The sequence below is a fragment of the Rhipicephalus microplus genome, chromosome 4 (assembly GCF_043290135.1).
Source record: "Rhipicephalus microplus isolate Deutch F79 chromosome 4, USDA_Rmic, whole genome shotgun sequence".
Classification (NCBI taxonomy): Eukaryota; Metazoa; Arthropoda; class Arachnida; order Ixodida; family Ixodidae; genus Rhipicephalus; species Rhipicephalus microplus.
Window position 1 is genome coordinate 11,406,353 of NC_134703.1, and position 12,514 is coordinate 11,418,866.

At 44.5% G+C, this 12,514-nt stretch overlaps 1 protein-coding gene across 13 annotated transcripts in view; it reads left to right on the top strand.

Moving 5' to 3' along the window:
• The window catches only part of LOC119171617 (bromodomain adjacent to zinc finger domain protein 2B), a 247,304-nt gene that overhangs the window by 204,412 nt on the left and 30,378 nt on the right, over positions 1-12,514 (top strand). For all 13 annotated transcript variants that reach the window (XM_075892168.1, XM_075892166.1, XM_075892165.1 and 10 more), the window contains 3 exons: positions 89-145; positions 5,341-5,450; positions 8,550-8,589. In XM_075892168.1, the coding sequence (XP_075748283.1) occupies positions 89-145; positions 5,341-5,450; positions 8,550-8,589 (207 nt within the window). The remainder of the gene's footprint in view (positions 1-88; positions 146-5,340; positions 5,451-8,549; positions 8,590-12,514) is intronic.

Sequence of the window (12,514 nt, forward strand, 5' to 3'; positions counted from 1 at the left end):
ACCTTGCTAGCTTTGTCTTTAGGTCACATTTTCTTTAAATGAAAAATTCCAGAGGGCAAACATATATTTGATGTGTACTTTATTGCAGCCCAAGATGGATAAAATTCCAGATGGTGATTGGTACTGTTACGAGTGCCTAAACAAGGTGAGCAGGAAATTCACGCGCAAGTTTTCATGAGTGTTCAGGCACAAAAGAACAAAGTGTAGGTGCCTATAATAGGCGTGTTTTACGACATATGTTCCGACAATCAAAGCAGGCAAATCGTTTCATTTTATTATTTTCTTTGAAAATGTCACGGATTACGGGCTGCTGCTGCGGGCGATGAACTGAGACATGACTCGGATAACAACACACCACATTTAATAAACACCCATGCGAAACACCCTCTATAAAAAATATACAAAACCATTATTAATGCCTTCAAATTTAAACTCACATGCACTAAGCTTACACTCCAACAGCGCTACACGCTAAACCATCTTAGCGTCAGGCGTCTCTAGCCTCATAGTCGCTCAAAACTTGCGTCGCTTTTACTTGCCACAATTGATTATCTCGACGCCAATGTCCTGATTTGCCGTACACGGTACCAGTTGGGGATCTCAACGAACGTCGTCGTTTCCGACGTGGTCACCCGTTATTACAACAAGATTTATTTGCTGGAACCATGCAATTTTGCTATAATCGTGCAATATATACTTGAGCAGTATCTGAGGAACAATAAGACAAAGCCTACAGAAAAGACCTATGACTATGTAATCATCATGACTGCGTGCCATGAACATCATGTGTGTCAGTGTTCTGTAGAGAATCTATTTCCTTCTGTGATAACGCAATCGAAGGCCTGCCGACACATACACCACCCAGCCCTGCCATTTCTGCGGCTTCATAAAGTTCGCGTATCATCTGATATATTTGTCAGATACGGCTCAAGTATATACAGTCGAGCCCACATATAACTGCCCCACTTAAAACGAACAATATCCGCGTGACTGTGAAAATATACATTGGTTCAAAGGCACAAATTTGCACTTACAACGAACGTCTCGGAGTGCTGCTGATCAGTTACAGCGAGTGGAGTAAGCGGTCTGCCGACTTCCCGGGAAACCACTTTCGACCACCGATCAGGCATCAGCGAGGTGCCCATACATTCTTATTGTTAAACGCCGACCCTGCCTCGGCGACCCTCTAGATGCTGCTATCCCCGACCCGTGAAGGAAGGAAAGCTGTTTCCTTTCTCTATGCCCCGACTGCTTTTTGTAACGCACCCCTCCGTCCTTTGTCTCCCTGCTACTTTGAGCACCCCGCATCGCCAGACGAGGCCTGTGTTTTCACACTGCCACCGATCCTCCGTAGACCAATCGGCCATCCACCCTGCGTTTGATCGCTGGTACTGTCGTTGGCGTCACCGGCCTGGAGTGACCAGACGATTTGCCGACATCGTCGGCCACCGACTGTATCCGACAGTCTGCGTCTAGTGCACGCGCGTACGGTACCCCACGAACTCTGATAATTTGCGATTCGTTTTGTGTTTAGGACTTGTTCTCACTCACTTCACTCTAGGCTCAGCAACCTTCCGCACGAGTGCGGAAGCGCGAAAACGACTTTTAAATTGCACGGAATGAATAGTGAAATATCGAAGTTCGTGAAGCCACGCAAACCCGCCAGCGCAACAAAACCATTTTTTGATCGCGGCCTCCAATTCTTCGAACACCGCCGCGCCGATCCAGGCGGCCGTGCTTCGACTTCTGCGTGCGCAGACACTCTTTCCAAGTTTTTTTACGGCCAAGTTTTGCGAAACTTTCAAGCAAGCTATCCAACCTTCCTCCTCCCCGTGTGTTTTGGTTTTCAAGGTCGCCCTCCTTCCGCATCCTCCCTTCTCTTTATCGCAACTCCTTGCCCGTCTCTCACAAATCTGCTCTCCTCTCTTGCTCTGAAGCCCTTCTCTCACGGAGGAAGGAAATGCCTTCGCTTGTCTCCACCGCTCCGCAACGCCCGCCACGCTGGCTCGAATTAGCTTCGTTTTCTAACTGGAAACGGGCCCAGAGATTTTCCACGTATTCTGGCATGTGTGTTGCGTGTGCGTGTCTTGCTCGCTCTTGGTGTGCGTGTGTGGTCATGATGGCCGACGGGAGGACTAGCACGCTTGGCTTGAACGTAATCCGCGCGTTTGGTGCCGCGTCGCGGAGTGCTTGCTCATAGCTGTTGACCACCTGGCAGCCAACTTGCCGTTTTGGTCATCCCGGTATTCAGCTGTGGAGATGGTGAACATTTCGTGGGCAGTGGTGACGGCTACATGCGGACGAAACTGTTTTCGCGAGGCCGACTTCGTCGAGGTCGGGCCCGATGCCGAGCCTGAAGCTTCCGAACAGGACCGCTGCAACGGCGATTTGTGGCAGCGTGTCGTCGACTCCGACCTGGGAGAGCGGGTGGGTCATGTGTTGCGATGGTTCAATTACGGCCGGTGATAATGCGACACTGCAGAACCGTGCACAGATTGTGGCATTGTGAATGAAGTACGTGGCGAGAGTGATTTGAAGGAAAGGGATTGCAAGAACAATGAAACTTCGAAACCGGTGCCTCATGCAGCTTATGCCACGGGCCTCGGCGAACGAGCACCCTGCCTTTTTGAAGGATGAATGAACTTGAGACCGCCCTTATCGTTTCTGCTCTTTGAAACACGTGCATCACGGACTTTTGGGGGGCAAAAAAGTGTGTTTTCACTCGCTACTCTTTAAATAAAAGCTGTGATTCACTACGAACTTCGGGATACAGCGAACGGATGCCATGTCACGCTCAGGTTCATTATAGGCGGGCTTGATTGTATTGCGCAGCTCTAGTAAATGAATCTTGTTGTAAGTTAGCACCGCTGTCTGCCTCCTTCCTTTTCTTGTCCTCCATTTTCGGCGCTGTTTTTATGTGAATTAAAAAAACTGTTTCAGAATTCCTTTAGGCAAAACGTGTACTCAACGAAAGGGAGAAGGCATTTTTAGGCTTGGAAAAGCTGATATTGGCACTAACCTCGAAATATGCACAATAAATGTTTGATTAAAACGTTTGCCTTCCCTCAGTTCATGCTTATATGTTAAATAGGCTCAATATGGACTCCAAGAAAAGAAATAGGCATTGTAGCTGAAGTTGCGGTCTCTGGTTGTCAGCCATGTGTGCGGTGTAGCCAAATTTTGGTTCACGCTTTGTTTAGGCTCTGCTCTTATGTGGTTTCACACTACTGCACTGCTCTTTTTCTTCAGCTGCTGATATCTTTAGTAGTGAGATGTTGTGTACACAACATCCCAAAACCTCGATTGGATTATAAGATGCGCCCTAATGCAGGGCTCTGGAAACGTCAATCACCTGGTGTTCTTTAACATGCACCAAAATCCAAGTACACTAGCCCCAAGCGTTTTCAGCTCCATTGAAAATGAGGCTGCTTCAGCTGAAACCTTCAGGGCAACACCGTTACCACTAAACCACCGTGGGGGGTTCCACTCTAGTTTGAATGCAACTCTCCCGGTTTGTGCAGGAAACTCCCGATTGTACCTGCACCCCCACTCGAAAAACAGCCCTAGCCTGCACCATGAAAAGAAAACAACATTACTGAAATTTTGGGACCTCATTGTTTTCATGAAGTGAATTTCTCTTGAAGAAAGAATAATGGATGATGCGCTGATGCATTCGTCGCCGTGTGCCTGTGTCATCATATAAACAAAAGGAACCAAGGCCATTCAAATCTAATTATAAGCGGGAGTAGCATTTTCTTGTCTAATGCAATGTGAATCCTGTCGGCATGAAAAATTCGGCAGATCTGATGTACCTTGTGAATTGATGTTATGTGAATCATGAAGAGGGAAGGTGACTGTGTTGTGATTTTTTTTTATCGAGTGAAACGTTACGAAATGATGCTGAAGATTCGTACAAACGTACACACAGGCACATGTTAAACAGTCTTATGTTTACTGTTGTGGAACGATTCTCAACAGCAGCATGGGTATTAGCAACACTAGAAGCGGTAAGCTAAGATGTAAAAAAAAACTTATTGAAATGTGTCAAAGGGTAAATCGCTGCAAAGAAAGAATACAGTAGACTCTCAGTAAAGAGAAATCTGGAGTTGCCGCTTTAACTGCCTCCAGCATGATTGGTTTCATGCTTTATTCATCTCTCAGTAAACTATACACATTTTCTTGGTCCCTTCAGGTTCTGTCCGATGAGAGTGCACTGTAACAAGGAAGTAGTATACAAACGTATTAAGAGACCACTGAAAAAATCCTCAACTACTCACGCATTCGGGCAATATCTCAATATCAATGTACACTGCTTTTTTGAGAACACCACAATGTTGTCACAGGTTCATGATAAAATGGAAGGAGTCTTAACCGAATCTTATATGATGGCACTCGCCAACACATGCATCAGCGCACCATTCATTAATCATTCTTCAAAACAAATTCACTTGATGAAAACAACTTTTGTCATGCCCATGTGAACACTTCCTTTTTATCTTATCTCAGGTTTTTCGCGATGCCTTTCGTTATGTAGACTCCCATTGAATGAAGCTTTCTTAAATGAAGTTGCTGCTTAAATAGAACAACTGGTGCTCATACTTGAGTTGTGTACCCCTGTTTATCTCTCATGAAATGAAACTGCTGTTAAATGAAACACATTTTACTGGTTCTTTCCGGTTCTGTTTAGCAGTAGTCCATTGTATATGTGAGGAAAATGTCTGGAAATAAAATTGTTGTTAGTCTGCTTTAAAAGTCTATTGCATATGTGAGGAAAATGTCTGGAAATGAAATTGTTGTTAGCCTGCACTGTCTGTTTGTACTGCCGTTCCTGTACGACAAAAAGAACGATTAGCTAGGAAGCTGCTAGCTTTCACTAATTTTGTCTCTTAATGCGCACGTGCATACACCATATGATCATGAATGCCAGTATGGTCGCTGACGTCCTCAGTACTTTACCAGCAATCATTCAGAGCTCGCAGCTCAGGAAGTAAAATAGTATGCCGTTTTTCTGCTTTGTGGCTGTGATGTGACTAGGCCTTAGTTGGTGCAGTGACCTACGGTGCTCTGACCAGAAAAGCGCGAAATGGCTGCAGTGGCTATATCAGTGCTTGAGGCCCGCACATTGTGCAATGTCTGTGCGAGAACCTCGGGTGCCCTCAAATAGGACGTCTCTCGCAGCCAGACTTGTGTCAGTGAGAGACCTGACATTGGCGGAGGCCTCCTGAGAGTTTATGCTCCATTCCTTACCAGATTGCTGCGGCTACTGTGTGTGCTGCACAAGCATTGCTAGTGCTCTCTGGCAAGTTTGGTTTCCCCAAATAAAGGCCCGCTGTGTTGCAGACCCAGGACGAGAAAGTGTGCATCCTGTGTGGGAAGAAAGGCAAGCTTGTGCGCTGTGATGCCTGCCCAAAAGTTTTCCACCACACCTGCTTGGATCCACCTCTATCCAAGTGAGCATGACGCAAGCTGAGCACAAAGTCACGAGTCTTGACACAGCTTTGGAACTGCTTTGCAATTTTTAAATTTAGGTGTGCTGCTCCTACGGGGAAAAAGATTGCTTTTTTGTTCCTTTGTATGCAGTGCTAGGAGATTGCTTTGGGCCCAGCGAAGTCTGCTCTTTTGTGCATCAAGTTTACTAGAGCAGGCTTGGCCATTGCTGATTTTGTTCTAAAGCCGTATCCTAGTTTCAATGGAAAAAGTGGGCTTGGACAGATCACATAATATGAAGGATGGATCAGTGATAGTCCGTTAGAGTGACTGAAGGGAGTGACCAAAAATGAAGGATGTAGCAAAGGAAGTTTACTAGCATAAAATGGCCCGTGGGTTGGAATTTGCTTGCGCATGACTGGACAAATAGGAAATCATAGGGAGACACCTTTGTGCTGCAGTAGACATGAAATAGGCTGTGGATCAACATCTTGCTACTTTGTAAGCTGTGCTCTAGCACCGCCAAGCACAAGCATTTGCATTCACAAACTGTTGCTTTATTGGGCATAAGTCGACTCTTGTTGATTCAAACTCGAAGGGACTTCTGAATTTTTTTTTTGAAATATCTAGAAGTTTCAATGATCAGAAGTTCTCAGATATATATGTCTCTAGGTGAGGTGCACCAGACATTATGATTAGGCATTGATTTAACGCATTCAAAAATTCAAGCATTTTGAAACCCTAACTGTATGCAATGAACAGAAAGCAGAGGTGTAAGGTCCACAAGTTTACTGGCCATTCACTGCTGATCAGACCTTTTAAAAAAATCGTGAATTGCCAACTGCTTCTTTGCGAGAGGTGCGTGCCTTGAGCAGAAAGCTCTCTATACCAGTTAAGAAGCATCTCAGTTTACCATGCATGTGCCTCATTTGAAACATTTGTTTACTAGCAAAGCCTTTTTCCTTGAAGGCCTGAGGTTTCATTTTCGCACTGTTAAAATTATATAAGCACACAAATTTTTAAATAGTAGTGGGAAAGCAGCAGATATTTTCTGGTATGGCACCGCAGAAAGTATGAATTAGCCGAATGATGGAGTTTGAATTATGATTTTTTTAAATACATTGCAGCAAGCTATTTCCGAAGCATCAAAACAAACCATCGATAACAAGATTGATGACAAAATACGGCCGCCTCCTCGCTTCCACATGAGAAGTTCCTGTACACGCGGAGAATAAGGGAAGCGAGAATCGGGAGTGCTACAATGTAGCAGCAATCGTTACGATGTTTTCTGGGTGACAAGTGATTTCTTCTGGTTTTCCAGAAACCTGCGACACGATAGCGAAGAATGACCCTTCGCAACAGCAAATCCTGTCACCATCGCCTGAAAATTGCGTCCACCTCCTTAGGCCTTAAAGTTTCGTATTTGCAGGTAGTGATCGTATGTTGGCGCGGGCAGTTTCATGACCTTCGCTCGCTATGTGCTTATCAGCTGCGATGTCTCTATGCTCGCACCATTCGTGAACCCCGCTGTGGCAAACAGATAAAAAAGACGGGTGACATGCTGCGCACAAATAGAAGGAAAAACAATACGACACACGGCAATGGGCAAAGGGGGGAGCGAGACCAGGTGGCTGAGGGGGGCCGGCATTATAATAAAAAAAACAGAAGAGATCCAATGGGTAAGGAGGCAACAGGTGTTGGTTAGCGGGACTGCAACGAATGATTGTAGGGGGTTCGTTTATTATGCGGGGGGGGGGGGGGGGAGGTCAGATTTTGGTGACTGAAGTTGGGGGGTGTGTTTATTATTTGAGTGCATTCATTACGCGAATAAATACGGCATCTTCGCGCCATAGCAGGGTTCATAATGGTGCGAGTGTAGAGACATCGCAGGTGATAAGCACACAGCGAGCGAAAGTCGTGAAACTGGCCGCACCAACCCACGGTCGCTTCCTGTAAATACGAAACTTTAAGGCCCAACCAGATGCCGGTGATTTTCGGGTGATGACAACAAGATTTCCTGTCGCCATGGCTGTTGTGAAGGGCCATTCGTTGCCATTGTGTCGCAGGTTTCTATAAAATCGGAAAGTATCACTTGTCATCCAGAAAAAATCGTGACGATTTCTGCAACATGGCAGCACCACCAATTAATTCTTGCTTCGGTTGCAATTTGCTCTTCATGCTTGTTAGCCACGCGTACTTCAAAAAACGCAAGATATAGGCGTATAGGCTACCTTTTCTTCTGTCAAATGTTTTGAATTCACTTTTGTTGTAGTTTTTAACTGAGGGTCGTGTTTTCACTATTCATACTCTGGGACCCTCATCTGTATTCTAGTGTTATGCACTTGATACTTATGTAAGTAATAGAACTGAAACTGAAACTTTCCTTTTGTAACTTCTCGTGTGAACAGCGAGACGGCGGCCGTATTTTGTTGTTAATCTTGTTATTAACGGTGTGTTTTGGATGCTTTGGACGTAGCTTGGTGCAATGTCAACGGCGTCATCGTAGTCATCGTGTGAGGTTGCCTCGAAGTTGGCAAAGGGCGTCGTAGCTGACGCTTACAAGCATCCCTCGAGATCACAGCAGATACGATTGTTGTGGTTAAACGATTGCGAGAAAAGAAAGTCACAAAACACTTATATGACTTATATGGGGTGTGCGGGTGGTGCGGGGACAGCTTGCAGAAGATAACGCCTTCAACCACCGAAGATTAAGTGCAACAAAGCTCTTTCTAAACAGCGTATGTGTATGTCTATTGTGAAAGGTCACTTTTTTTTCATTACCACATTTTTTGCTCTTTACGAAAAAGTTTTCATAAAATTTGCTCCACGTAATAAATGCACCCCCAACCTTGCTCCGATTGTTCTAGAAAAATGTGCGCTCATTATGCGAGTAAATACGGTAATATAGGTTGTTTGACACAAAAGAAATCTAGCCTAAGCAGTATCGAAGAATTTGCTTTGCAGGGTTGTTAGAAGCCCTCAGTGGAAAAGGGAGACCGGTGTTGTGGGTTCTTGGTCTGGATTGCAACTGCTCTCTTTGTGCTGGTTTTCTACGTGCCTAGCTGAGACTTGACTTATCTGATTACTCTTTTTTTCTGATTACCTCGTTTTTGTCTTTATAGACCTCCCAAAGGGAAATGGTGCTGCTCTGGTTGCTCGAAGGTAAGTTGTATGTGTGAACACTGCTCACTGCATTGTTGCGTGGTTTTCACTGACATTCTCTGTGTATAGTGGAACATGCCCTAAAAAGTCAAAGGATGAAGTTGATGTTTGGGTACTGTAGCTTGCGACAAATTTAGTGTTATAGTCGAACATAAGTATATCGAAGTTATCCTCTTGAAATTGCTTTGTAAAAGTATAGAAATTTGCACGTTTATATCAAACGCTTTCGGATATATCGAACGCCGCGCGAGCTGGAAGGTGCGCTTCGACACTTGCCCCCCCTCCCCCACGCGAGTTGCAAGGCGCGTTTTTAGCACTTGCAACAGTGCCCTGCGACCTCCACCCTCGGCCCCACGCCTCCGGAAAAACCCGAAACCCTCGAAAGGGCGAGAGGGCTCAGACTGCGCAATCTGTAACTTGCGAAACGTTTTTTTTTTTTCTTTAGTTTTTATTTCTCTCTTTCATGCTTGCTCCGTTTTGCGCCGGCTCGGAGAGCAGGAATGGAGGAGCTGATGTCCTCCTCCTGTCGTCTTTTATTTTTTGTTGCTGTTTTGCGAGTTAGCCAACCACAGCTCACTCCTTTTGCTGTTGCTCTCACAAGCAGCCATTGCCTCCCGAGCGCTTTGTTGCTCTCGAGCTGTCGCATCGCCTACGTACCACTGCATATGCAGCATTTCTCTTTTGCATGCATAGTGTGTAAAGCCGCTGCGAACTCCTTGAATTGCAGGCTTCTCGTGTAGCTATGGCCAGCGTCAAGAACTGCAAGACCTTTGACTTTGCGACGAAGTTGAAGGCTATTTATATTTAGCGTGTTAAGGAGGGTGAGAAATGTTCGACCCTCGCGGACGACTTCAGGATACCACGGAGCACTCCGAGTATCTTGTTGAAAAACAAGGCAGATATCAAGGCAAAGGCGGCAGAGCAGCAAATTTCAGGAGATTGTCATGGGCGCGCTTCTGCCCACGGGAATGTTTAAAAGGCACTCTATGCCTGGTTCTTAGAATTGCGCACGAAGAAGATTCCGGTGGATGGCGCGATGCTGATCGCCAAGGCCTAATTGTTTGCCGCTGTACTCGGTGAAACAACTTCACCGACAACAGCGGATGGCTTCACCGATTTAAGCTGCACTACTACATCGTTGGCGAAACCATTTCTGGCGAAAGCGAAGCTGTCAGCAGCCAGTACATCCAGCAGTGGATGACAAAGGAGTGGCTGGGAATCTTCGTGAAGTTTTCTCCCGCGGAGATCTTCAATGCCTGGTGAGACATGAAGACTGAGACAGTAGTCAACTGCTTCCGCAAGGCAGGCTTCGAGATGGCGGAACTTGCGGAAACCTGTGAAGACGACGTCGACGAGCACGAGTTGTGATAAGATCGAGACTAGCGTATTCAACATTTCAAAAATGGGGAAGCAGGCCAAGGTTATCGTTTTTTTTTTTTTTCACGCATATAAATCATTCTGTTGCGGTGTGTGTGTAGAACTAGTTGTCATTTTTGAATGCACCTATTGTAGGTGATGATTCGCTACAGGTAAGCTCTCGGGGCCTCTATTTTTTATATAAAATTTTTTATATATCGAACTGATTCGCAATCCCCTTCGAGTTCGATATATGCGTGTTCGACATATATTGCGAGTTCGATATATATATGCGAGTTCGGTATATATTGTCACGTATTTATTTGTATGCAGACTGATGTTTTCTTTAAAAAGACATTAAAGAGCAAAAGGATTCTTCAGTTATTAGTGAAATTCTAAAATAACCGTGCTCACCGCAAGAAAATGCTTGTTAAGCAAAAAAAAATGAGCAAGAACAATATGCGGGTGTCAACACCACCTTGAAATTCACGCACAAAACACCATGAGGTCATAGCTTTCGACGACATTTACTAGGGCCTACTTAACGCCTGATCGGTAACAGTGAAGTACGTTTTGTGAGAGTGTCATATATATTTAACCGATCAGGCGGTAATCATAGTTTAAAAAATGCATACACAAAATAATGGAAAACAGTTCACACATCCGTTCGGAGGAGCAGTCTCTGGTGCCATTTTTAAAGTGCTTGGAACACTCCAATGCACTCGCAAATGCCTTGTTATGCTTCTCAAAATGTTTATTACCATACTTCTCGCATAATAGGCCCACTTGTTTTCCAGAAAATTCGGCTCCAAGTTCGTGGTGTGCCTATTACACGTGCTACAATTTCTGCAAATTTTATTTCCCACTACGCCATAAACCGTTGATAAAGTATGCATCCCCGAAATCACAATTGTCCACACTACAGCTGAAATAGTCTTCTTTAAGGCTACTAGCGCAAAACATGTTGGGCATGCAGTCTTCGGTGTCCGAGAATCGAGGCATGTGATGCGGTGTATATTCAAATTTTCAAAAAAAAAAAAAAAAACATCGATAGATCCATGTTGCAACAAAATGAATGCAAAAAAAAACTACAAAAAGAAAGCGCTATCGCAAAAATTTGCCGATTACATTTTTAGGCCGTCTAGACTAAGCGCATTATAATGACCACAGTGTAGGATACTAACAATTTAGGTGGGGACACTTCTCGGCTTCCTTAAGAGGCATAATCGACCAGATAAAGTAACAGTGACATGCGTCCATCGGACCACTGCCGGCAGCGAACCTATCGCCAAGCCAGCACAACTTCAAGATAAGAAAAAGATAACATTGGTATAGCAACTGGCGAGGCTGTCGGCAAAGCCGGCGTTCAGAGAGCGTCACATTTGTCACTCGCGATACATAGTCCATGTAGCAGCTCTAGTTGCTATCATGCCTTTCATATCAGTCCTGTTTGCAAAATTAACTTGTGATGTAGTAAGCAGCTATACAGGAAATCTGACGAAAGAAAACGTGCCAAGAAAAAATAAATTCCTATCTCGAATGCATGGGGGCTAAACCAGGAAGGACGAAGAATGATACGATTCCCAAGAAAGATGCTTCGGATAGCTAGCAGGAAAGATCCTGATTGACAAGCAAAAAATAAGTGTTGTTTCGGATGATGGAATTCCTTGCCTTTTTCGTCTTCGCAGTCCAGGAAAGAAAAGCTACCTACCACAGCGCAGGAACACTTTTTATGTTTGTGCAACTCAATGAGACATTGCAATCAATAATTATTTTTTTCTTACAGGGCTAGTGAGAAAAACATTTCTTTTAATTTATTATGTTATTCATCGACATTTTTCGTGAGTATAGCTCGCGTGACATTCTTAAAAAAGTGCGCTGATTGTTTAAAGTGAGAAAAAAAAAATTACCTTGTATTTCCGTGCGCGGTAAGGAAAGATGATGAGAGCATTGAGAAGATATGTGCGATGCCCCATGTAAACATGTTCTTCCAATTGTTAATCACACAGCTGTCAACTTCTCATCGTATATTTATTAATAAAGTTGCAGAAATAGACTTCGGAGCAACACCATACGGTAGCTGCTTGAGGTTCAAGGTTTAGACGGGAAGCTAGACTGTTTTCTTCTAGTTTCCTGCTTATAGCTAGTACATTACCCAGGATTTGATTAACAGTGTATGTACTGTACGCCAACAAACTGTTCTAGGTATCTAACTGCTCGCTTGTCTTTTTATGAGCATTCACACAATATCGTTCAAGTTGTGCTTTGCTGGTAACAAAACTAAGTGCGTTCCCCCACGCTGTTAGTGCGCGCCCAAGATCCAGTTTGCCTATCCGAGTGAAACACCTACCTACCATCAGCGAATGCATGAAAACTAGAGCTTTTAAATACAGAGCTGCTAGCGACCTACGAAATTTGGGAAGAGATGTCAATCATGTCCATTTCTGTTACACTGCAAAAAAGTAATAATTAATTTTACAGGACGTGCGAAAACCACTTTCAAATACCGGCATGTCTTTGATAGATAAGCACGGCGACCGCACGTCTCAAACCACCGCCATGCTTGGTG